Here is a 26,452-nt window from a genome sequence, read left to right as displayed (position 1 = left end):
TCGTAAATGTTGGGAATACAAGATCACAGAACCTATTCCTACCGCTCTTCCTTCTAGCCCATAGACACCGGAAAAAGATTAAACTATCACTTTGGGAAGGAGGTTGTGAGTCAGCCCAAGAAACCATTAATATGCAAGACTAAATTAGAAATCTAGAAATATTATTTTATTTCTTTGGCTGGATCCTTCCACTCTCAAATTATGTTAAATAACAGTTTTTAATACACAGCAAAGTATAAATGAACATGAAATGCTGCTCACTTCAGCTCTGGCTTTGGAAATGACATCAGAATGAGTGATACTGAACAAAGTATCATTGAGGATAGTCTTATTTGTAAACTAGCATGTTCTGAACTGTCAGTTGAGTTAAAACCTGACAAGTTCCCAAGGGCCGAAATCAAGTCAGAACAGACATCAGCCTAGGTCAGAAAACCCTCTTTAATCAAAACTCCAAGGATGCATATCCTGAAGGGGCTCACATTCCTAGAAAACAATGCAAAGAAGAACCAATTGCACAATCCTTGTGTGGGTTTGGGTGTAGGTGTGATGCTACCTAAATTCAGGGGCTGAATATCTTGACCAAGAGACTCAGAGATGCTTCCTCTTAATGAGGCGTGAGGAGAGAACACAGCTTTTAGTATGATCTCACCAGGAGATAAATCATGACAGCTGGTGGCTAAAACACAAGCTTTGTGGCAAAGCGGTAGGAAAGCCAGACCTACACATTCTCTCCATTTGCCACTTGGCAGTGTGTTCTGCACACATTTGCTGACAAACAGGAAGGGCGACAACTGCCTCTGTGTTGAACAGGTCACAGAGCAATTGGGTGCTGGGCATAGATTAGAGCAATTGTCTTCACACAACAGCAGAGAACATAGGGTATTTAGTAAGGTTTCCTGAGCTCAGATCCTTGCCCTGTGTGACCTTAGACTACTTAGTTAGCTCCCCAGATGCTCCGATTTTCCATCCCTAAAATGGGCACAACAATAGCACCTTTCTTTTGGGTCACTTTAAACATTGTGTAATTAGTGCTGTTGACATATTGAACACAGTGCTTTGCTCCTAGTAACTGTCATTAAATGTTATCTATAAATATGGATGGTGACTGCAGCCATGAAATTAAAAGATGCATGCTCCTTGTAAGAAAAGCTGTGACAAACCTAGACAGTGCATTAAAAAAGCAGCGGCATCACTTTGCCAACAAAGGTCCAGATAGCCAAAGTTATGGTTTTTCCAGTAGTCATGTACAGATGTGAGAGCTGAACTATAGAGAAGGCTGAGCACCAAAGAACTGATGCTTTCAAACTGTGGTGCTAGAGAAGACTCTTGAAAGTCACTTGGACAGCAAGGAGGTGAAGCCAGTCAATCCTAAAGGAAATCAAGCCTGAATATTCATTGGAAGGACTGACGCTGAAGCCAAATTTCCAATACTTTGTCTACCTGATGGAAAAGCCAACTCATTGGGAAAGACCCTGATGCTGGGAAAGATTGAAGGCAGGAGGAGAAGGGGACAACAGAGGATGAGATGGTTGGATGGCATCTCTGACTCAATGGACATGAGTTTAAGCAAGCTCCAGAAGATGGTGAAGGACAGGGAAGCCTGGCATGCTGGAGTCCATCGGGTTGCAAAGAGTTGGACACAACTTAGTGACTGAACAACAACAAATGACTATGGTTAATAATTCAATCAGTATATACCTGTTGTCCAGCTATCATCAGAAGAGAGAGCAGACAAAGAGATGCGTGTCTTCTGGCAGGCGCTGGAGGCTGGTCTTAGGGGAGCACCCTGGGAAGGGGCAGTTCCTAGACTTGCAGTTCTGAGACTTAGCATATGTGAACCTCTCCCAGGGCCTCACCAGGAACAGGCCAGAAACAACCACTTCATGCCTAATCCGATTGTGGGTCCATCCCATCTCTGTTGGTTCCTATCCTGGCTCCTGCCAACAGACTCTCGAGTTTAGAGGCAGTATAAATCCTAGACCCTTTCCACCTCTTGAGAATTCCTGTGAATCAGAACCCCTGACCTGCATGTCTTCTTTGACTGTTATTTCCTGACATCTCTTTGTGGATCCTGTGCCTTGGGTGAAGGTCTGGTGGTTACTCAGGTGGAATTAGGCCTGGCAGGGAGCAATAGATTAGCTACAGGAGCTATTTTCAAGAGCTCCTTGTTAAAAGAATAGGCTACAGAATGAGAGGGCTCAAGTCTCTGAAGACACATTGAAGCCACTTCCCAATACTTCCTGTGGTTGGCCTCACGCATCAATTATTACTTTGGAAAAAATATACTGTGATATTTTAAAAGAAGGATTAACACTCTTCAAGGGGCTTCCCAGGTGGTGCTAGTGTTAGAGAACCCATCTGCCAGTATAGGAGATGTAAGAGACATGGGTTTGATCCCTGGGTCAGGAAGATCCCCTGGAGGAAGACATGGCAACCCAGTCCAGTATTCTTGCCTGGAGAATCCCATGGACAGAGGAGCCTGGCAGGCTACAGTCCATGGGGTTGCAAAGAGTCAGACACAACTGAGCAACTTTCACTTTCAACAAGGTCCTATTGTAAAGCACAGGGAACTATATCCACTATTCTGTAATAAGCCACAATGAAAAAGAATATGTACACATATACATAACTGAATCATTTTGCTGTATAACAGGGACTAACACAACTCTATAAATCAACTATACTTAGATTTTAAAAGGAGAGTGTGAAAGAATGACCCAAAGGAGAAAACATTTCCAAATCATATATATGACAAGAGATTTATATGTAGACTATATAAAGAACTTTCACAGCTCAAAAATATAAGGCAAACAACCTAACTTTCAAAATAGGCAAAGAACTTGAATCACACTTCTCCAAAGAAGATATACTAATAGCAAAAGAAAAGAAAAAAAAAAAAACACACATGAAAAGTTTTTCAACATCATGTCATTAGGGAAATGAAAATCAAAACCTCAGTGAGATAACATTTCATACCCACTAGGATGGCTAGAATCAAAGACAGATATTAACACATGTTGCTGAGGACATGGAGAAACTGGGACCCTCATTCATTGCTGGTGGGACTGGAAAATGGAGCAACCACTTTGTAAAAACCATTTGGCAGTTTCTCTTAGGGTTGAACCCAGAGTTATCATATGGTCAGCAATTCCACTCCTAGAAATACATGAAAAATGAAAACATGTCCACACAAAAACTTTTACAGTTGACCCTTGTAAGGACACCAGTGACATTGAACAAGGCCCCACCCTCATGAGTTCACTGAATCTGCAGCACCGTCTGAAAGGCCCCATTCCCAAACACAGTTTCACTGGGGACTAAGGCGTCAACCTGGATTTCAAGGAGACAATTCAGTCCATATTATACTCAATGTAAATATGCAGTTCCGTATCTAAATTGGTGTTAATCATGTGGTAAGCTATTTTTTCTTTTTTAGCATTTATTACCCTTACTTTCGATGTAGTTTACTTACTTGTGTACAGTTTTCCTCCTGGTGTATAGGTGATTTACAGCGGTCCAGGTGTGTAGCAAAGGCACTGTTACATATATTCATACGTCTATCTATCCTTTCTCAGGTTCTTTTCCATTGTAATTTACTACAAGATACCAAGATACTGACTATAGCTCCCTGTGCTGGAAGGCTTTTTTTTTTCTTTTTCAGTATTTATTACCCTTACTTTTAATGTAATTTACTTGTTAGTTCACATAATTAAAGTTTTTATTGACTTATAGCTGATTTACAGTGTCTTGGGTGTACAGCAAAGTGACTCTGTTACACACATACATAAATCCATTCTTTTTCAGATTCTTTTCCACTATAGGTTATTACAAGATACAGACCATATTTCCCTGTTGTTGTTCAGTCACTCGTGTCTGACTCCTTGTGGCCCCATGGACTCTGGCACGCCAGGCTTCCCTGTCCTTCACCATCTCCCAGAGCTTGCTCAAATTCATCTCCATTAAGTCAGTGATGCCATTCAACCATCTTGTCCTCTGTTGTCCCCTTCTCCTCCTGCCTTCAATCTTTCCCAACATCAGGGTCTTTTTCTAATGAATCGGCTCTTTGCATCAGGTGGCCAAAGTATTGGAGCTTCAGCTTCAGCATCAGTCCTTGCAATGAATATTCAGGGATGATTTCCTTTAGTTCCTGTGTTGTATTAAACACATAGCTCCCTGTGTTATATTAAAATTGCATTATCAGACCTGGAAAAGCTGGATTTGCCTCTGAAGACTTTTATTTCACAGAGGCAGAAACCAAAGTTCAGAAGGAGAAATGACTCAGCTTTAGTGATTTTACTGAGTTAGGGTTAAGGTTAGTATACTTGACTCTAAACCCTAGCTTCCCAGTTGGCGCTAGTGGTAAAGAATCACCTGATAATGCAGGATGAGGCACAACCCAGACATTCTCCCTGGGTTGGGAAGATCCCCTGGAGGTGGGCATGGCAACTCACTCCAGTTCTTGCCTGGAGAATCCCATGGACAGAGGAGCCTGGCGGGCTACAGTCCACAGGTCTGAAAGAGTTGGATGTGACTGAAGAAACCTGGCAGCACATTCACTCCCTGGGGTAGCAGCCCCTGACTCTCTGGGAAGTTGTTGGAAATGCAGACTCTCTGGAACATTGGAGCAGGAGTTGCATTTTAACACAATTCCCAGGAGCATCTTGGGTGTATTCTAGTTTGGGAAGCACCACTCTAAGCTGAGCTGCCTCCTAATGAGTCTGTCTCATGCATTTCCTTCTTCTTTTCCTCAAAAGGGATGCGGAGTAGCTGGGGGGACTTTGGGTATTCCAGGCACCCTGCCGGGAGGCCAGGACTAACTGCATGGGTGGAGTGGGCACTGCGGGCTTTTCCTGCCAAGGGGAAGGGAGCTCTGGGTGCAGACATAGCAGTAGAGCAGGGAGGTGGTGTCAGGGCAAGGAAGGGGAGACCCCGAGGTGGCCTCGCACTCAGCGTCACAGCAGTAGGGCCAGCACCCGCTCCTTGCGTCCAGAGCTGCCTCGTGGCCATCCGGAGCCAGAGCTGGGAGCTAGTGACAGCTGGCACGGCCATGCCAAGCACGGTGCGCAGCCTCAGAGCAGGTGCTCAGCCATGCCCCCTGCAGCAAAGCAGCAGAGGTGCAGAAATACTTAGGAAGGTGAGATGGGGTGGCTGCCCCAAGGTGCGGGGGCCCACCCCCAACCCTGCCTTCAGCAACCTCTTGATGGGTGATGGCAGTTTGAGAAACGCCAGGGTGGGAGCAGTCATGACAAAATTTGACGAAGCCTTCAAATTGAGGTGCTTTATTTTTTTGCCATTTTAAAAGATTTATCAGCACACCCCTGGATATTTACAATGCCCCGAATAAGACATTAAATGACAGTTAATACCTGCAAAGGTTCTAATTTATTCAGGGAAACTTCACAGACTATGCAGGAACAGAGCAGCAGGGAAACCCGCTCCCCCTGCACGCAAGTGTACATTTGCTATAGAAGCTCCATAAGCAAACTCAGGAGCGTGTCCTGCTCAGGGGGCCTCAGGGGCAGCGCCCCTGCCCGCAGACGCTTAGCCCGCACCTATTGCGGTTCCCACGCTGTGTCTGGAAGCGTTAAGCCTCTGCCTGGTTCTTCAGTCTGGCTCCAATGCAAAGTGGTCAGCTGGCTCCCCTCCTCACACAATGACTGGCATATGGCAGATACTGCAAAGCATCCTTTGAACTGGGGCTTCCCTGGTGGCTAAGATGGCGAAGAATCTGCATGCAGTGCAGACCTGGGTTTGATCCCTGGGTTGGGGAGATCTCCTGGAGAAAGGAATGGCTTCCCACGCTAGTGTTCTTGCCTGGAGAATTCCACTGACAGAGCAGCCTGGTGGGCCACAGTCCATGGGGTCGCAAAGAGCTGGACAGGATTGAGTGACTAACACACCACAGCAGCAGCATTCTGTGAGCTGCACAATTTTGGACCGCATCTCCACACAGGTGGGTTTGCCAGGACCCCCCCAGTAAAGGAAGTTTGGGTTGCAAACAGAACCGGTTCCCCACCTCCCAGGCTCTGTGCTCCTCCTCCACAGCTGACCCAGGAGGTTGCCAGGCTGGCCCAACTCTCCCCTAAAGCCTTGGGCGCTCAGCCCACCATTCCTGGGGCAAGTCTGATCCTGCCCCCGCCTCCTCATGACATCTCTCACCAGTCCTCACCCTTCACCCCACTCCTGGTTAAATACATGTGCCGGTAGGGTTTCAGGGTCTGAGATGCCTGGTGGCCCTCCTGGAATCAGAGGTGTCCAGGTCTCTGGGTCCTTCTGGGCCTTTATTCTAGAGCAATCTGAACATCAGATTGGAGGTGGGACACTGCCTCCTTCTATTCATCTTTTTCGGATGCTTACTGCCTCCCTGAGAAACAGCTACCTGCTTTGACCCACTTCTCCATTGGGAACACTGGGCTATTCCTCCTGCCTCCCCCCTCCCCCAGTTCCTCCCGCAGCCTTTCCAGGCCTTCCAGTGAGCTGCACTCCCTCCTGCACCCTCAGCAGGATCCAGACAGGGATCTCTAGCCTCTCCCAGGCTGCCCTTTCTTACCTGGCTTCCAGAGTAAGGAGGGACTCCAGAGATCCTGAGGAGGAGTCCTGATCCCCACACCTAGAGGGGGAAGGATTAGGAGAGATTCATTTATTCAGTGCACCCTGCATTTATCAGGCATCCCATCTACCTGCCAGACTCTGTCCTAAATGCTGGGAGTCCAATGATATACGAAACAGACAAAGGCCCAACACTCACTGAGATCACATTCTAGGGGAGAAGACAGAGGGCCAGACAAGGACAAAACGTGCCAAATATGACATACATATTTATATTCCATTGATTTATAATGTTCGCACCTGTAATTGTTTACTTATATAAACAAAGTTCACAGACACATTCATATATAGAAGCAAAATTTTATCTATAATGAAAACATAAACAGCTATTTGTAAATACAAATATTTAAAATGAGCAAACAACAAATCTATATTAAAAATATATGCTATATACAAATAGATAAATGCTTAGAAGAAAAATAACTCAGGACATGCAGAGCAAAACTAAGTCTGTATTTCACACAGCGTGCTCCTGGACGGCTTGCCTGGGGAGGTGGCATCTGAGCGCGGACCACAGGGTAGAACTGGAAATGACACCGCAGAGCATCCTAGGCAGATGCCCGAGATGCGCAGAATGGGAAGGCAGAGCTGCAGCGTGCTGGGCTGTGTGGCTGTGCACTCCGGGTGGGCACCCAGGTCTGAGTACCTAAGGCCTTTTAAGTCCCAGCAAGGATTTCCCATTCTGTATCTGGACTGGTCTCTCCTCTTCCTTAAGGGAAAAGCTGGAGGGCAGCTGGAGGAAGGCTCAGGCAGGCCTCTGGATTCCTCATCCCAGTTTTAGACTCAAAGGAACGCCTCCTCTAACACCCATCACTGCAGGCTCACTTACTTATATTTTATTCTAGTCCTTGGAACCCCACGAAAGAGTCATTTTTGTAAATCAGACTTTTGCACTCGCCCAGATCCCTTTTGTGGCTTCGGGGCGGGTCAGAAGGAGTGTGGGGTGAAGCTCGGAAGATGTGGGGTCTCTGGCTGGCTTGCTCTGGGCCCCACGTGGGCTGCCTGTGCTGGCGTTTCTGCCTGCGGCCCCTCGAATCCATCACGAGCAGCGCGACCGCAGCGCCGCTCTACCAACCAGGCAAACTCGAGCCTACGTCCACCTGAGCTCTCAGGAGCAAGGCTGGGCCGGCCCCAGGCCCACAGCTTTCAATACCTGACCGGGTGGAGCCCGAACTTGCCTTGCTAACAGGTTCCCAGGTGCGGCAGGTCAGGAACGCACGTAGAGACCCACCGCACCAGAGCCGCTGCCCGGAAGGAGGTTCTGGGTTCCAGGGCGGCGAGGCTGACACCACTCACTCCTAGTGCTCCGACCTCTGTCCTCCAGGCGGTCCTCCCACCGAGGCTGCCAGGTGCTTCCCCCTCCGCAGCTCCTCCCCGCCGCCGCGCGGCGCGCTCCCGGGACCCCCACGCGCCAGGAGACCCGTGCCGGCCCTCCCCGGAGCAGAGGCCCGGGGAAGCGGGAGGCGGAGAACCGGGTTATCTTCCCCGGCCGGGCTGCCGCCCGGCCCCCGCCCTAAACACGCGCCGCTGGCAGAGCCGGCCGCTCCGGAGGCGCGCGGCGGCGGGGGCGGTGCTCCCGGGGGCGCGGCGCACCTTGCTCCCGCGCCCCCGCCCCGCGCCGGCCCCTCCCCGCGGCCCGCGCCCCCGCCCGCCTGGGTCCGTTCCAGCCCCTTCTGCCGTTCCGGCCCGGCCGCTGTCCTCCGCCGGCCCGCGACGGAGGACGATGGGTCAGCGCGGAAAAAGTGAATGAGGGCCGCGGCGGCGGCAGCGAGCGCCTGACTCGCGGGGCCCGAGCGCCGCCCGCGCCCCGCCTCGCCCGCCGACTCCATGGACGCGTCGCCAGCCTCGGCGGCCAAGCCCCCGACCGGGTAAGCCGCCCCGGGCTCCCCTCGCCTCGCGCGCCGGCGCCCGCGCGGCGAGCACTCGGGACGGGGCGCTCCTTTCGGGGCCGCGAGCACGCGCCCGGCGGGGGAAGGGAGTTGTGTACTTTGGGCGCTCAGGTCGTTGCCCGGGTAACAGTGTCAGTCCGCGGCCCCGGCGCTTTTCGCGTGTGTGCGTTTGTGTGCGCGCTCCTTTGGGGGATTGTGCGCTCCCTTTTGGGGGTCCCCGCGGGCGGAGCCCCACGCTTTCCCTGCCACCCGCCAGAGCTCCCCCTGCGGGAGGGGAGGAAGGCGGTGGAGAGCGGCCCGGGCCCCAGCCCTGTCGCTGACTTGCCCCTTGGGTGACTGTGTCCCAGTCTGTCAGCCCGCCCCTCCTCCCCCCAAAAGGAAGGGGACAGGGTGCCGCGGTCTCGGGAAGGCTGTGCAGGGCACTGCCCTGGAGGTTTTCTGCTGCTCCCCTCCCTGGCTGGCTTTTCGGGGCTCCTCGGAACAGGGCACTGGCAAGTGACCCGGGCCTGCCCCGGGGACCCTAGCATCTCACTAAAGTTGGGGCTCCCATCCCTGCCGGCGCGGCCGCTCCTCTTGCCCAGACCTTCGCGGGGTCTGTTTTCCATCCCACAACTCTTGTGTGCGGATTACAGGTCACGTTCCTATTCTACTCGTTGAAAGAGTAACTTCCCTAATAAAAGAAGAATAACCCCGCTCTTTAACCAGATCCCGAGCTGGAGTTCCAACCGTGCGGGACCCCCGCCGGGCCGGGTCGCCTGCGCACAGCGCCCAGGGCGTCGCGCGCCCGGCTTGCCAGGGCGGTGCGTCCCCGCGGGGCACACCCAGGACCTGCGAGCTGTCTCAAGGGCCTGGAGCGAGTGTGTGATGAGTCCTGCGAATGGAATGAGTGCCCGGGTGGGCCCTGCACCTGCTTACCGAAGGGGCCCACGCTCCACTCTAGCAACTGGTCTCCAGTGAGGCAGCTCTGGGAACAACTAATCTCTCTCATTGCGCTGCGTCCCGTTGACTCATCCTGCCCGCGTACTCACAGGCCGCGCTGCTGCCCAAGTGCGCAAAAGGTTTTCAAAAACTGCGTTTTTCTTTTTTAACTCTGCCCTTAATGCCAGGAAAAAGTGAGCCAGGTTAGCAAATCAAATAATCCTGAAGCCGAGGAATGTTAAAAGGAACTTTTTTTTTTTTGCTGTGCGCTTAGTGGCGGTTATGTAATTCCCTTTGAACAAACAAATCTCCCCCAAAGAAAAGAAATGTGGAAGGTCCTTTTTCATGGTAGTGGGCATCGCAAAATGACATCGAGAAATGTGAAACAGAATTGCTGCTAATCTGTCTCCATTGGAGAGGTTATTTAATGAGTCTGTTTACGAGACCGGAATCCTTTTGGCAAAACTGTCTTATATTTGAAGAGGTCAGCAAACATTTAAGAGGTCAACAAACATTTAAGAGGTCAGCAAAATTGTATCCAAAAAGTACTTGTAAAATCCTTTAAAAGAATCTGATTGTAGAAGTGAAATGGGGATTCCTAAACTTGGGACACTGTTTCCAGGGTGGCATTGTGTAAGCAAGAAGTTAGTCACCGCCACCCCCCACCCCCGCCCAGTCTGGTTCGTGGTGCTTTGCAGACCTCTGGCCTTCATGTCCAAGCACCCCACCCCCTGACCCCGGAGAGACTCGGGGCTTTTGCTGGATAGGGTAACAAACCTGAGATTGTTTTTCTTGATGGGTTTGACTCTTTCCTCACACTCACATGCGGAGCCTCCTGTTGTCTTATATGAACATCTTTGACCAAGAAATGTGGACATAATGTTTTAAAATCTCTTATTCTCAATTACTGTATCATTTGTTTTAGTACCTTTTAGTGAACAGATGCCAACCAAATACAGCATGCTTAAAATCAGAGGGCAGAAATGGTCTTTTTTTTTAATGTTTTATATAATTTAGGTGTATTGGTTGCCTATCAGAAAGGAAAGGTATAGATGTGAAATTTCTGGCTTTGGTACATTATTGGTGGCAATCAGCTCCTGTTGGTTCTTCACCGAAATTACCATCTCCTCTGACCTGATCCTGTGCTGCCTAAGAATAAGGCAGTGCCTGCCACGTGCTCTATGCTCCGGGGAATATGTTTTTCTCTGATACTGCCATGATTGACTAGCTAACCCCCCTTTCATTAAGCTATTACTTTTCCACACCATAGCAGACGACTGATGTGATGGATTTGTTGTCCTTCACTGAGACTGGCATTTGCCTTGTGTTATGTAGAAATGAGCTGGATGGGGACAATGAATTAAGGACATGTCACCTTATAAAATGATGTGTATGACAGTCCTTCTTGAGAATTACTGAAGGGCCAGAGACATTAGTGAATGTAAACTCACTGACTGTATGTCTGCCTAATTTATTAATACATAGTTATTAGTTACCTTTGTTGAGAACACAAGTATACATTTTATTTGGATGGGAATTTAGGTTTTTACTAGTGATTTCATTAAAACCATATCTTAGGGCTAACTTAATTTCAAACGGTTGGGAGAAAGTATTCTTTTAGGAACGGGGATATAGGCAAAAACTAACCAATCAGACCATGTGACTTTTCAAGAATTTCAGACCTTAGTTGAGGTATACTAATTAATGGAATAGTCTAGAATGCAATTAAAAGTAAATTACCTTTGAGTAAAGTTTTAAAATATCTCCAAGTCCATTTAAGGCAAAGTTTATTGGCTTATTTTTAGTTATCTGTTTGAGTATTTGTGAGATCTACTGCAGTAGTTCAACCCATTCCACTATTCTTGTTTGAAAAATCTCATGAATAGGGTAGACTACAACCCATGGAGTCACAAAGAGTCAGACATGACTGAGCAACTAGGCACGCATGCATACAGCCACATCCCAGTAGTTGGTTATGGACACAGGATTAAATTTCCCACTAGAGCTGGTAGGAACAGAGGCAGCATATTGGTGAGTTTGGCAGGACAGTAGTTAATTTTTATTTTTTCCCCTGTGGTGGAAATGCGTGTTTCTGTAGGATAAAATAGTCTCCAGTGACATGAAATGTCTAAACAGCTGGTGCCTTTGCGCATTGGCTTCATTCAGGAGTGTGCTTGTGTGAATATCAGTGGGAGTTTGTGAGTCACTTTCACCCGAGTGTGTGCTCCCTGGAGACATAGCTGGTATTCCCTTCTCTGCATAAATTTGTCATTACTTAATCAACTTATTAGAACATGAAATAATTTTAAAGATATTAATCGAAGTGGGTAACTTGAGCTTCTTGAATCCTGTTGACACCAAACATGCCGCTAAGTACGGGAGGCCTGCTCCTCCTGACCGTGAACTTGTGTGGCCACCTTGGCATTCTCTACCTTATCTCTCACGAGCTTGCAAAGATAGTGAAATATTAGCAGGTATGCTCTGTAAAAACAAGTTTAGGCTTCTGGGCACCCCCCCCCTTTTTTAAGGTTTCTAGGCTTTCAGCTAACCTGTTAGAAAGTTGTTTACATGCTTAGAAATGACAGCTTGAGTGATTATTTGCTACATTAAAATTTTCCCTTTCAATTTGGGCTTTTTTTAAAGATGTTACTTCTGAGCTCTTCTTTAGTAGTTCATTTAAGGACGTTAAAATTCATTCTTGTCTGATGTAAGATGGAGAGGAGACCTCAGAATTTTATTCTTTTGTAATAATAGTTTTTCTTACTATTTTTTTAGCACAGTAGAGGAGTTGAATACTTCCCTGTTACAATAGCAGATAATCTTAGAGCACTGTAAGTATTCCCCAGTGGTCGTGTGATGGAGCTGAAGCTGATATGTGATTAAATTCGGTGTGAAGGTGTTTGTACCAGGCTCGGCAGCCCGCGGCTCCACCTCTGTCCGTCCCTGCTGCCTTTTCCTGGTGCCAGCGGATCAGATTATTATTAGGTAGGTCCAGGCGAGTGACACCCCCACGGGCATGCAGATCTGGGTCTGGTGGCCTCTTTAATTTGGGACCTGGGGCGTGAAGTAATAATTTGTGAACACCTCTATGTGCTTCCATAATTATTAGGGAAGCAGCGATTGTGGGTTGTCTGCACACCAATGAGTACTTTAGGCTTCTAGGCCTTTTGTGCTTTGCTGTTAAATTTAAATTTGTAATTGGTCGTACGTTTTAAAAGTGAGCAGAGATGTTTGACACCAGAGTAGTGTTTAGATTGAAATTGTGCAAATTTAAAACATAGGAACACTTGATTGTGATGTAGGTCTGAACAAAGTAAAAGTGTTCAGTGTATTTACATGTGTATTTCCAGCACCCCTTTATTGTCTCCCCATCTGCATTTAATTGTGGGGTCTGTGGATTGTCTGTGTTGGATAATTTTAGTTGTAAATTTTTTTCCAGTTACTTTATACTGTAACAGAACATAGATTTGGTATTTCATGATTCACTTAAGGCTTTTATATATCTTCATCTTTGTATTTTTTTCTCCAGTTAAACTAGTTAATATTGATTTGTATTATTGACATATTGATGCTATACCTTCTTACTATTTTACAATTTTCATTTAAGTGAATTCCACCCCCCTCCACCTTATACCTTTATTTTCTCACTTTCACCTCATCACTGGAGTGTTCATCTTCCAGGACCACTTGCTGGCTTTCAGCACCTGAATTGACGACAGCGTCATCAACTTTATCACTTTTCCTTCATGTTTCCATAATTCTTTATTTTTGATTCGTCTCTCCCAGCCATAGTATTCAGGGTTTTTCTCGCTTGTACTTTATATGGTTTCATTTGCTTTTATACAAAGCTAATGATGGTAACTTTTTTTCAAGACCTGATGGTGTTTGTTCTTTTTTTTAAAATTGAAATATACTTGTTTTGCAATATTGTTAGTTTCTGCTGTAAAATGAAGTGAATCAGCTGTTGTTGTTGTTCAGTTGCTAAGTTGTGTCTGACTCTCTGTGACCTCATGGACTACAGCACTCCAGGTTCCCCCGTCCTTCACTATCTCCTGGAAGTTGCTCAGATTCCTATCCATTGAGTCGGTGATGCTACCTAACCATCTCATCCTCTGCCGCTCTCCTCTTTTGCCTTCAGTCTTTCCCAGCATGAGGGTCTTTTCCAGTGATTTGGCTCTTCACATCAGGTAGCCAAAGTATTGGAGCTTCATCAGCCATCCTACAAATGAATATTCAGTGCTGATTTCCTTGAGGATTGACTGTTTCTCCAGTACCACAATTCAAAGGCATCAATTCTTCAGCACTCAGCCTTTCTTCTGGTCCAACTTTCACAACGTACATGACTACTGGAAAAACCATAGCTTTGATTATATAGACCTTTATCGGCAAAGTGATGCCTTTGCTTTTTAATACACTGTCTAGGTTTGTCATATGTACACATACATTCCCTCCCTCTTGGACTTCCCTCCCTCCCCCATCCCACCCCTCTAGGTCATCACAGAGCACCGAGCTGAGCTCCTTAGGCTGTGGAGCAGGTTCCTGCTGGCTGGCTGTTTTGCACATGTAGTGTATATGTCAGTCCCGATCTCCCAATTCAGCCCACGCCCCACTTCCTCGCCTGCGTCCACAAGTCCATTCTCAAGCCTGTCTCTCTATTCCTGCCCAGCAAATAGGCTCCTCTGTACCATCTTTATAGATTCTACATATGTGTGTTAACATGTGATATTTGTCTTTGTCTTTCTGATTTACTTCACTCTGATAAGTCTCTAGGTTCATCCATGCCTCTACACGTGACCCAGTTTCGTTCCTTTGTGTGTGTGTGTGTGTTCAGTCACTCAGTCGTGTCTGACTCTGCAGTGCCATGAACTGTAGCCCCCCTGGGCTCCTCTGTCCATGGAATTTCCCAGGCAGCAATACTGCAGTGGGTTGCCATTTCCTGCTCCAGGGGATCTTCCTGACCCAGGGGTGGAACCCGTGTCTCCTGCATTGCAGATTCTTCACCACTGTGCCACCATTCCATTGTGTATATGTACCACATCTTCCTTGTCTGTTCCTTTGTCCTGGGACATTTAGGGACCTAACGGTGTTTGTTTATTCTAAACTAGATTTTGCTGTGTGCTCTCGGGTCTCCAGCGGCTGCTGCGTTTCCTCCTGCCTATCTCATGGGCAGTCCTCCTCTGCAGGGACAAGGATGCTCACTTCCCTAACTGGGGGAATACATTGCAGCCTGTGGGGCTTATACTCACGTCTTTGGTCCCCTAATTAGGTGCTAGGCTGTTGCTTGCCAGGACCATGTCTCCTACAGGTTAAGGTCAATTAGAATAAATTTCACAGCCAAAAACATTTCTATTTTAAAAAAGAAAAATCTTGTCAAGCAGCAACTCAGACATATTTTACTGAGATCCATTTGATGAGACAGGTTCCCAGACCACATATGCTTTTCGGAACTTTTGCAGCTCCAGCCGCCACCTCCACCAAAGCAAGTGAAGCTCTCTTTTTATGAGACACTGATCACTTTCAAAAGATCATTGAAGTCCTTATCCTTTTTCCTGAAAACAGAGACTCCCAAAGATGAGCCAGATAACCAGGAATCCTGGTTCATCACTCTTTCTTATTCCTTCTCACCACATTACCCAGGATCCCAGATGAGGGATATTGACTTACAGACCCTCTCCCTTCCTTCAGACAAGGGACAGCAGGCTGTCTTCCTCTGTGGGCACACATGGATGTGCTTGCACCCTCACTGGGCCAGGCAAGGATCTTTCCCTAGTCCAGAATTCCTTGTGCTTGGCCATTAATCCAATTTGACTTTCTTCATCAAAGGCAGACAGGCAGGCTTAGTGGAAAGAATACAGGCTCAGGAATAGGAAGACTCGGGTCCAGGTGTCAGATGTGCAGGATTAAATTTAGTGACCTCTGAGCCAAGCCTGCAGCCCTGTCCTGGTGTGGCTCTTGCCTCTTTCCCAGCTCAGCAGAACGCTGTGAGGATGAAGGCGCTCTGCATGTGTGTCCTGTCTGGAGCCACTGAAATGTGACGCCGAATCTTTCACTTTCTCCAGTTTTCATTCATAAACTGTTGTAGCCAGGTAGGACAGTGGTGCCCTTGTGGGCAGGCAGGCCCAGCATCTCCTTTCTCACGGCCCCTGTCCTTCCTGAGCCGAGTGCACCCTGCTCTCTCAGGCTGCCTCTCTCCCCAGGGCCTGGCGATGTTTCTTCTTTCCCAGGTAGCACCTGCCTCCTCCTCCAGCTGTAGCTGGGGGCTCCAATCACAGCCATTGAGGCCCCTCATCTCATTTCAGATAATGAGCCCTGACCTTCGCCTCTTGTGGTTGTGCTGATTCCCCCACTGGAAGTGCTTATGTGAGGTTAGGGTTTTCCATCAAGTATCTCTGATCCGCAGACGTCTGAGCTCCTGGGAGGCAAGGGTGCTACCTTGTGATAAATTGTGTTATAACTTTATGGCGCAGGATTTTTGTTGCTGTTGTTGTTCAGTAACTAAGTTGTGTCTAACTCTTTGTGGCCCCATGGACTGCAGCACACTAGGCTTCCTTGTCCTTCATTATCTCCCAGAGTTTGCTCGAATTTGTGTCCATTGAGTTGGTGATGCCATCCAACTATCTCATCCTCTATCACCCTCTTATCCTTTTGCCTTCCATGTTCCCCAGCATCAGGGTTTTTTCCAGTGAGTTGACTCTTCACATCAGGTGGCCAAAGTATTGGAGCTTCAGCTTCAGCCTCAATCCTTCCAGTGAATATTCAGGGTTGATTTCCTTTAGAATTGACTGGCTTGACCTCTGTGCAGTCCAAGGGACTCTCAAGAGTCTTCTCCAGCACCACAATTCAAAAGCATCAGTTCTTCAGCACTCAGTGTTCTTTATGTTCCAACTCTCACATCTGTACGTGACTACTGGAAAAGCCATGAAAGTGAAAGCGAAAGTCACTCAGTCAGGTCTGACTCTTTGCGACCACATGGACTCGTCCATGGAATTCTCCAGGCCAGAACACTGGAGTGGGTAGCCTTTCCCTTCTCCAGGGGATCTTCCCAACCCAGGTATCAAAGCCAGGTCTCCCTCATAGAAAGTGGGTTCTATACCAGCTGAGCCACAGGAGAAGCCCAAGAACACTGGAGTGGGGAACCTATCCCTTCTCCAGGGGATCTCCCCGACCCAGGAATTGAACCAGGGTCTCCTGCATTGCAGGCGGATTCTTTACCAACTGAGTTATCAGAGAAGTCCATAGCTTTGACTATGTGGGCCTTTATCAGCAAAGTGATGTCTTTGCTTTTTAATATGCTGTCTAGGTTGGTCATAGCTTTTCTTCTAAGGATCAAGTGTCTTTTAATTTCACAGCTGCAGTTACCATCTGCAGTGATTTTGGAGCCCGGGCACAGGATACAGAGCTGGAATTCAAAAAGTGAGCCTGCATTCCCCTGTCAGTGGAAGATGTTGGATAAGATGGACTCAAGACTCATGTGATCTCTGAAACCATAGGAACAGAAGTGTTCCCAGAAATTCTAGATCCTTCTTTTTTGAAGACTGACTTTTTAGAAACTTGCTGCTTCATCTTGTTTTTGCCTGACTGTAGGACATCAGAAATATCAGTTGTCGCTAAACTGTTTAGCCACCCTGCTCTGACTGGGTGTGTGGGCTGTGCCGTCCTGTTCTTTGCAGACTTTGGAGGTATTGGATGTCTGATTTTGAAGAACTGAAGTGGCTGTATTAGACGATGCCAAGTGATGGCAACTGAGAGATGAAGTCATCTTCTCTCTCCCTCCTGTGAAAGTCCAGTTCTGCAAGCAGGTGTTGAGGTGTGCTGTGATCTGCCTCCCAACTTAATATGTTCAAATCCTAAGCACCGAGGTGGCGGTGTTAGGAGGTGGGCTCCTGCAGGTGTGAGGACATGAGGGTGGGCCTGGGCCCTCCCTACTGGGATCAGTGCCCTGATGAAGGACACCTCAAGAGCTCCCGTGGCCCTTCTGTCCATGGAGATAGGGGGAGAAAGAAATCTGTGACCTGGAAGAGGTCCCCCAGACCACACGAGCACCCAGCCTTGGCCTTCAAGCTTCCAAAACTGCAAGCAGCATGTGCCTATTGCTTATAAGCCCCCTAGTCTGTGGTGTTTTGTAAAAGCAGCCCGAACAGGCTAAGACACGGTACCAAGTCCAAGGGGACCTGCTTCTTCACATCTGGTGGCCCCGTCCGCTCCGGCCCTGTGATTGTGGGAGGAGGCAGGGACCTGCCCTTTACTCTGGGGCCTGGTCCTAAGGTTGCACATCCCTTTGCTCATGTCTATGGCCCCGTCTTTTTCTAATCATTGTAAAATTTGCGTGACATGGCATTCGCCATCTCTACAGCTCGGTGGCATTAAGTGCAGTCACGTTCTTGTGCAGCATTCACCATTTATCTCCAAAATCGGTTTTTTCCCAAGTATCCAGTCTCTCCCCACCGCACTGCCCCCAGCTCCTAGTGCCTACACTCCTACTCTGTCTGGGTGAATTTCAGACAGAAATTCTAGAAACTTCCAGGAATCCTAAATAGCTTCTAGGAATCCTGTGATAGCTCAGGTGATAAAGAATCCCCCTGCAATGTGGGAGATCCTGGTTAGATTCCTGAAATTTCCTAGAACAGAAATCCTGTCTAGGAACTTCAGAGAGGTAAAATCTTGAAGTGTTTGTCTTTCTGCAACTGGCTTATGTCACTTAGCAGAATGTCCTCGTTGTAGCGGTGTGGAATTTCCTTCCTTTTCAAGGCTGCATGTGTGTTCACCGCCGTTGGTTTGTTCGCTCATCATGGACACTTTTGCCTCCACTGGCGGCTGCTGTGAGTGATGCTTCTCTGGAGGTCCCTGCTCTGACTCCTTTCCCGTCTTGTCCCTGGGGTGGGATAACTGGATCATAGGCAGTTCTATGTTTAACTCTTTCGGGATCACCACCCCGCTTTCCACAGCAGCGACTCTGTTCACCGTTACAGCCAGCAGTGGCTGAGGGCTCCCGTTTCTGCATCCCCCCCCCACTGACCTTGTCCTTATCACCTGCTCCTTTTTAGTCATGGAAGATGAGGGGACAGGACCAGGGAGCTGCCCGGGGTCCTTGCTGATGTGCTGGAGCATCTGACTCTCCGTGGGGACTGGGAGGAGCTGCAGTGAAAGTAATCAGACAGGCCAGGTGGCCCTGCCCCTCCTCCTCCGGGATTCCAGGGGCCCCAGAAGCCCTTGGCCTCTGCTGAAGACCCGTCCTCGTTTGGTCTGAGCATCACCCGCAGCAGTGACGCAGGGCTCCTCCGAGGTGTGGCTGTGGGCCTGTGACAGCCCGCCCTGGGCCGCGGGCAGCGCTGGGCGGCAGTGACGCCTCCCCCAGGCCTCCAGGAGAAACCCGAGTATGCGCCTGGCCCTGGCCCTGCCTTACCTTAGTCTGGAACAGACCAAGGCCCCAGCAGTTTACTTTTTAAGATGTCTCTGTTCCTGCCATGCATGTCCTGTCCGCTCTGGCTTGTTAAGAATGGGCACCAGCCTGGAGAGGTGGGGAGGGAGGAAGATTTCCAAAGCTGGTCCATGGGGTGGCTGCAGCAGGAGAACCTGGGTTCCTGCCTGGGTGGGGAGTTGGGCAGGTTGGTGAGAAGAGCAGCAGAAAGGGTGGGGGGTCCTTGCCAGGCCTTTGCTCAGCATCTGTGCTCCACGCAGCCTTGGGCTAGTGGAGTGGACCAGATGTATTGACCCTTCAGAAATGTGGAAATGGCTTGAAGCCTTAAATGCTTAGGTAGCAAACTGAGGTGAGGAGACTTGGGAAAATGGGCTGTGAGTGTGAATGTGTGTGTGTGCACATGGGACATGTAGTTTAAGCTCACTTCCAGCCCTGGGCAAAGCAGCAGACTCCCAAATCAGATTCTGGCAGTTTTTGCAACCCTGATGGTTAGGGAGTTGAATTTAAAAATAGCTAGGGTGGGAGTGATAATATAGAAAAAGAGGAGACTTGTGTTCCTGAGGCTAACTCTTGAGACTTAAATACAGTTGTGTTGAGTAGAGCCCTATTAATTAAGAGCAGAATCCAGTAATGTTCAATAAACAAACCATTAGGTTGGAAAGAGACTGATTCAGTGTAGCCAGAATCTAGACACTTGCCACTGAGAGTAGCTCCCTGCCAGGACTCCCCATCCGTCTGCCCATTTGGCCGCCCGGCTGTCTCGCCACCTGAAATTATCATGTGGAATTGGTTGGGGTAGAACTGAGAACTGTCTCCCTCTGACGTTCCATCTAAACCACTTCTTACTAAGACATCCCAGGGGTTCACGGTGTCCAGGCAGCATCACATGGATAAAGAGTGAACTGCACAGCTGTCATCCGCGCCAGGTCACCCCGCTGGGTTTAAACGTGGTGGCTGCCAAGGGGAAGGTGCTGGGGAGTGAGCGGTTGGGAGTTTGGGATTTGTGAAACAGCAAGATCTTACTGTGTAGCACAGGAAACTACATTCATTACCCTGTGATAAACCATAAGGGAAAAGGATAGAAAAAGATATGTGTATAAATGTATATATTTTTATATATGTTAATATATACACTTTGCTGTGTAGCAGAAATTAACATAACGCTGTAAATTAGCTATATTTCAATAAAAGCCAAAGAGTTTTAAAAAAAGGTTCCTGGGGATCCTGAAGCCGAGCGTCTCTAATGTTCCACCCGTCACTCTCCATCCCCAACCCCATCCTCAGATCTCTTTCCTTGTTTAAGGTGCTGGGATCAACAGATGAAGAGTGTGTCCTAAGTGAGGTTAGGTGAGGGATTTTACCGCCTTCAGAAAAGTAATGACAGCTAGTTTGGAAATGCCATTCATTTAAATTGAAGGAGATTTTAGTGTAGTGTCTCCTTGTTACTCATCAGTTCTTTTTTGACAGACCATCATGTTTCACATTTTTGGAATCCTGCCTTTGGGGCCGGACATGTTTCTCAGAGAAGGAGGCAGAAATGCTTTGCATGAGGACCTTCCTCATTTCAGTGTCTTGGTCATCTGTGACAGTGAGATTTTCCAGCTGACGGGACAGGCGTTCCTAGCCCTGTCCCGGGAGGGCGGCCCCAGCGATCCTGCAAAGTTGGTGACGGTGAGCCTGTCCGCAGCCGGGGGTGGGATTGTCGCGTGACTGAAGTCTCCTGGCCAGTATCCTGCTCCTCACCCCGCGGCCACTTGGTACACAGGGTGGAGCCCCCAAGTCCAGCCTCCATCTGGCTTCTGCAGGTGGTGTCCTGGCTGTGTCTGAACCGCCTGTGTTTCTCAAGGGCGTTTTCCTGAAGAAACGGTCCACGTGTCAGCACCACGTGGCTTCCTGCTTGGGTGGCGCGGTCCACGTGTCAGCACCACGTGGCTTCCTGCTTGGGTGGCGGTCTTGTGATGGTACCCGCCTGACAGTAACAGTGTTGGTACGTCTCCGGACGTGCAGCCCTGAGGTGCCTGGGGGGCTCTTTGGGGAGAGATAAGGGGGTGGGAGGTAAGGGGGTGGGAGTGGTGCACGGACCAGGTGTTTGTGAATTAACGTGATGCCTCGAATGCAGCTTCTCCCCCTGCAAGATGCTGTGCTGGATCCTGGCTCAGGAATTAATAGTACGTCACAGCCTCCCTTGGCCTGGGTGCGGACTCTGCTCACTGCGTCTCGTGTGCGTACATTTAAGGAGAACACAGCGCTCTGCTCTGCCCAACAGGCAGGCTGCCCTCAAAGTGGCAGGTATGCAGGCGCGGGCTTGCAGGGCTGGGGTCGGGCTTTCTGGTGGGGCCTCGGCTGGACTGCAGGCCGAGCTGTGAGTGCAGCTGTGAGCCAGGCGGCCTTCCCATTGCCCCTGCAGACAGGTAGGGCTCAGGATAGGGGTCTCCCTGGGTTAATGTCCCCCAGGTCTGGCCTCCGAGCAGGAAGGAGCTAGGCGTCAAGACGGCCCAGGTGGCCTTCGGAGCTGAGCCTGCATGGGGCGGCGCTGATGCCGGCCTGTCCCGCAGCAGATGCCGAGGGGCCTCGCAGGGAGACGGGATGGCCTTGCTCACCGGCGGGGTTGATGGAGCACACTCCCGGGGGCACCTGAGTGTCCTGAGGGTCCCTCTGCACAGGCGCTCTGAGCTCCCAGGGTCTGTGCCCGTCAGTCTGTCTTCTTCTTCTATTTAAGCTTGTTTTTAGTCACACTCACAAAATAACTTATCCCGCTTCACGAGGCTTTACTTAACCCGGGTGGCATACTCTCCATCTGTCAGTTATAACTGGTAAGTGGCACATGTGAAGTTGGAAGAAAATGCCTCTTCTGTCTGCTGTGGGTCTGTGGAAAACATTACTTTTTAGACGAGGCATCTGAATGGCAACTCCAGGGGAAATTATACATTTGGAATGTTTTCTTGATGCGACTTCTCACTTGGAGTTTAAAATGAAACGTATTCTTATGTCAGTGTTTAGACTTTAGCTGGTGAGGTTAATGGGATGTAACGGATGGCTTCTTTTTAAACCAGGGAGGCTTTAATAATACACTCATGTGCAGGAGGAGTGCACGCTTCACTCTTAACTTTTTACTTCGAGAGGGAGTGTTTATTTTTTAATTGAAGTATAATTGATTTACCATGTTGGGTTAATTTCAAATGTACAAAACAATGATTCAGTTACATATGCGTATATATTTTTTCTTTTTCAGATTGTTTTCCCTTATAGGTTATTACAAAATACTAAGTAGGGTGTCCCTATGCTATACAGTAGGTCTCAGTTGATTATCTATAGTAGTGTGTGTACATCAGTCCCAAACTCCTAATTAATTCCTCAAACCCCTTCCCCTTTGATAACCACGTTTTCTATGTCTGTTGGTCTGTTTCTTTTTTATAAGGAATTCCTTTTAACCTTTTTATTAGATTCCACATATAAGTGATATCATATGATATTTGTCTTTCTCTGACTGACTGATTTAGTGTGATAGTCTCTTGGTCCATTTTTTCTATAGATGGCATAATTTCATTCTTTTTATGACTGAGTAATATTCCATTGCAGGCTTCCCCAGTAGCTCAGCAGTGGAGAATCTGCCCACATTGTAGGAGATATGGGTTCAATCCCTGGGTCGGGAAGATCCCCTGGAGAAGGAAGTGGCACCCCACTCTAGCACTCTTGCCTGGGAAATCCCATGGACAGAGGAGCCTGGCAGGCTGCAGTCCATAGCGTTGCAAAGCATCAGACACAACCGAGTGCACACACACAATATTCCATTGTATATTGTGCCACATCTTCTTCATCCACCCCTCTGTTGATGGACACTTAAGTTTAGGTTGCTTCTGTGTCTTTTCTGTTGTAAATAGTGCTGCTGTGAACATAGGGGTGTGTGTATGTTTTCAAATTAGTTTTCTCTGGATAAATGCCCCAGAGTGAGATTGCTGGATCATATGGTAGCTGTCTTTTAGTTTTCTGAAGAACCTCCATGCTCTTCCTCATAGTGCTGTTCTGCACCAATTTGCATTCCTACCACCAGTGTAGGAGGGTCCCTTCTCTCCATACCTTCTCCAGCTTGTGGTGTAGGTACATCAGGTAGGGAGTGTTTTTATAATGCTAAATAAGCATTGACATTGAAACATTTTCATTTATTTTCTATGTGCAAAAGTGACATATCATTGGGAGCAAAAGCTTTCTCCCAGGTTTCACTCGTGTCCCTTTCCTTTTATCAGCCTGCAGTAGTGACGACCCCTTGCTCTGCAGGAGGTCGGAGCGGTGGAGGGTTGGGGATTTTGTGAGAGGAGCAAGGTGTTTTTGCTGCTGTCTAGTCCCTGCTCTGCTGAGGGTATGGATGTAAGGGATGGCGGGCAGGACCACACGGTCTTCAGATGCACCCTCTTGGGTGCCACTCAGACCCTGGCACCTTCATCCTTGGTCCCCTCTTGACTGAGATGGAGATGGTGTAGCAGCCTGTGCTTGGATTGCAGTCTCCTGACTTGGACCAGTGGGGATTTTGGAAGAGGTCTTTGCTCCAAACCTGGACTGTATCCAACATTTTTGCATGATGTCCTTTACTCATTAAAGAGACTATAAAGTAAATAATCTAGGTTCAGCATGGAATCCAGTCAGCCATGGTTCATGTGTGTTTGATCTGAAAATGTGTGTTTGGCAATTAGATAAAATACTGAATGAAAGTGAAAGTGTGGACGTGTTAGTTGCTCAGTCATGTCCCACTCTTTGGGATCCCATGGACCCGCCTCTGTATCTGCTGCTTTTCCATTCCAGGGGCAGGATGCCCCACCACCTCTCACCACCCACCCGACCCTTGCTGTGTACACTAAAGCAGGTGTGCACCTTGACCTCATTATTGGATTTGGATAATGGCCTTTTCAGCCCATGTTCAGCCATGTGTCCTGTCCCCAGATTCTTTAAAAGGGCAGAAGTTTTTACATCTCTGCACCCTGAAAGTGAATGTAAGAGCTTCACCCTGAAATTACGGACTGTTGTATTAACTCTGTAACGAGGTCTGAGAAAGGCTCTCATTTGTGAAGTTCAGGGTTTTATCACAGCAGTGAAAACAGTAGCTCATTTCGAAGCGTGCAGCCCTCTGGGTGGTGTATCGTTGTCATAGTTTCAGCTCTGCATTGAGATCACTGAGCCAGTGGTTTGGCACACGCCAGAAGGTGAGTCACCAGTGTGGCCTCAGCTGTGTGTGCCCGCAGTGACAGCCGCACCCCGGGTCCTGTGCCAGCCCTCCTTTAAAATAGTAGTAGAAATAGTGGTAGCAGCTCATGACCAGGGAGTGAAAAGGAACACAGTCAGGTTCCTATCTTTGAAAGCATGGTCGTCACCAGGACTGGAGCTCTTCAGGATAAAAGAAACGGTTTTCTCATTTTATGTTAGCAATAGACTGTCAGAGTGGAACTTCTCATCCAAGGTGCCAGCTGAAAGCCAGGGCATCCTTGCTTTATTGTGTGACCCCCCTCCTCGTTTATCATGCTGGAGGTGAGGCCGGGTCTGTCCCCTTCTTAGCAGTGGACCGCTCACAATGGTCCCCTAAGCACGTGGGTGAGGGTGGAGGGTGACTCAGGATCTTTCTCTAGATGCTCACGTCTGGGCAGGGGACGGGGGGGACCTCAAAGGGAGAGTGATGACAGCTCTGGGAGGATGCGGACAGTGGGGGGCTTACCAGGCACTGTTTACAGGGCTGCTATATTAACCTCATTTCATCCTTGCAACAGCCTGGACGGGGAGCTACCCTGTCTCCCAGTTTTAATAAGGAAAGTGGGACACAGAGAGGTTAGGGAGGGTGACCAGCTGCTGGCATGGTTTACCTGGGGTCAGCTGAGTGATGTGGTGAACTCAGGATCAGCTGGGTGATGTGGTTAACTTGGATTCAGTGAGGTGATGAGGCTAACCCACATCTGAACCCAGGATCACAGGGTGTGCTGCAGCGCACGCTTCATGTATTTGTGGGAAGGTTGCTGGGGGCCCCAAAGAAAGTTCTAGGTCTAAGGAGGAGAGACGGGCAGGTTTTCCAGGAAGTGTCAGTGGTGGGGGCTCAGGCAGGGCCCTGCTGCCGGAGGCAGGGAGCCTTGGCTGGGGGTGGGCTGGAGCTGGGACCTCTATGGGCTGTGCTGCTGGCTTTCCTTTCGTTTCCAGGCCTCCCAGAAGAAGGCAAGTACCTGCTTCCTCCATGAGGCATCACACAGGTGGTGGTAACAGGATGCAGGATGCAGGCCCAGCCCCCCTGGGCTCAGGCTGCTCTGCCTCACTCAGCATCAGGGTCCGCTGTTAGAACTCCCGTCAGGGTGCAGGCCTCCGTGCCTCAGCAGCCACAGTTCTGAGTCTGACTGGAAGGCAGACCTTAACCCCTGTGATGGTGAAGACAGAAGCAAGGCCAGCCAGCCGGGTCGGGGCCAGAGGTGGACAGCCTGTGCTTGCGGCAGGCCTGAGGCCGTTCTGTTCAGAGTGTGGTCCGTGGAGCTGCCTGCAGTGAGATGAGGCTGCAGCTCAGACGGTGTCCGGAAGCTCTCCTTGTAGTCTGACGCCGCTGAGACGTTCCCCAGGCGGCCCCGCCAGACCTGGCCGAGCCCAGCAGCTCTGGTCTGTGGAGCCGGGGTGCGGTGCCTCCAGGCTTTCTGCGCTTCGTGTCACTTACCCCCTCAGCAGATCTGTCCCTGGGTGCTATGCTGTCATCCTTTCAGGAATGGGGACGCTGACTCCCACAGCTCAGGGCTCTGGACCCCAGACCTCTGGCAGTGGAGGACCTCTCCACGCAGCAGTGGAGAGCCCCCTCCCCGGACACTTTCAACCGTGGCTATGTTCTGGCATTCTTAGGACAGGACTGCTGCCTGCTGTCCCACCCCACCACCTCACCCCACCATCCGCTGGGCCCAGGCCCGCATGCTGGTCCTCCTTGGGACCCTCCAGCTGGCTCTGAGAACTTCCAGGGATGCTGATGGCCAGTCCCCCTGGAACGGGGGCCCATGGATTGGGGGTTATTCCTCCTGCAGTCAGTTGGGAACTTGTGACCTTATGAAGAGAGACAGGAGAAGATAGGCAAAATCTGCATTTCTATGATCCTCACTGATTTTCCTCTTTCCTATCTCACCTCAGAGTTGAGGCTAGGGATTTGCCAAAGTTCTTCAGAATATAGGAGTTTCTTAACTGGCAACTCTGTCCGTCCTAGGCAGCCAGCCTTCTGGCTGAATCAGTAGGCTTTGAAGGAACTCCCAGGTAGCTGAAGTGTCCAGTCCTTCATAAAGATTATCCGTCCATTCATCCATCCCACCGTGCATCCTCCCATCCGGTCCTTAAGTGGATCATGTAAAGAAACACATTGTTTCAAGCTCTCAAGGAAGTAAAGGTGTGTTTAGTCTGAAAGAGCTGCATACATAGGGCCCAATTGTTCCCTGTTAGATTTCCTCTTCAGAGGCCTTTTTGTGTATGTTTTAATATAATGCACTTGGTTTAACCAAATTGCCTTGGAAAAAGCCAGATTGCAGGCAAGCAAAAATTCCTGCTATACTTAGCCTCTAGCTGTTGAGTCACTGGCAACATCGCAATGTGGAAATGGCTATAAAGCCTTTGCAGGCATCTGGTG

General features: G+C 49.1%; 1 protein-coding gene and 1 long non-coding RNA gene across 2 annotated transcripts in view; one reads left to right on the top strand and one right to left on the bottom strand.

Annotated features, from left to right (window-relative positions):
- Positions 1-3,700: 3,700 nt before the first annotated feature.
- LOC110145559 (uncharacterized) lies at positions 3,701-6,860 on the bottom strand. The gene is made up of 2 exons (XR_002316254.2): positions 6,551-6,860; positions 3,701-4,173 (listed from the first exon to the last, which is right to left on the bottom strand). It is a non-coding gene; the product is annotated as an uncharacterized lncRNA (long non-coding RNA).
- Positions 6,861-20,923: 14,063 nt separating this feature from the next.
- Positions 20,924-26,452, top strand: part of COBL (cordon-bleu WH2 repeat protein) — a 277,317-nt gene continuing 271,788 nt past the window's right edge. The window contains 1 exon segment of the mRNA XM_070472080.1: positions 20,924-21,123. Within this exon segment, the coding sequence (XP_070328181.1) occupies positions 20,939-21,123 (185 nt within the window). The 5' untranslated portion in view covers positions 20,924-20,938.

The sequence above is a fragment of the Odocoileus virginianus genome, chromosome 1, assembly GCF_023699985.2.
Source record: "Odocoileus virginianus isolate 20LAN1187 ecotype Illinois chromosome 1, Ovbor_1.2, whole genome shotgun sequence".
In the NCBI taxonomy this organism is placed as follows: Eukaryota; Metazoa; Chordata; class Mammalia; order Artiodactyla; family Cervidae; genus Odocoileus; species Odocoileus virginianus.
The sequence above is the reverse complement of the archived record's forward strand: the minus strand, read 5'-3'. Positions and strand labels throughout refer to the sequence as shown.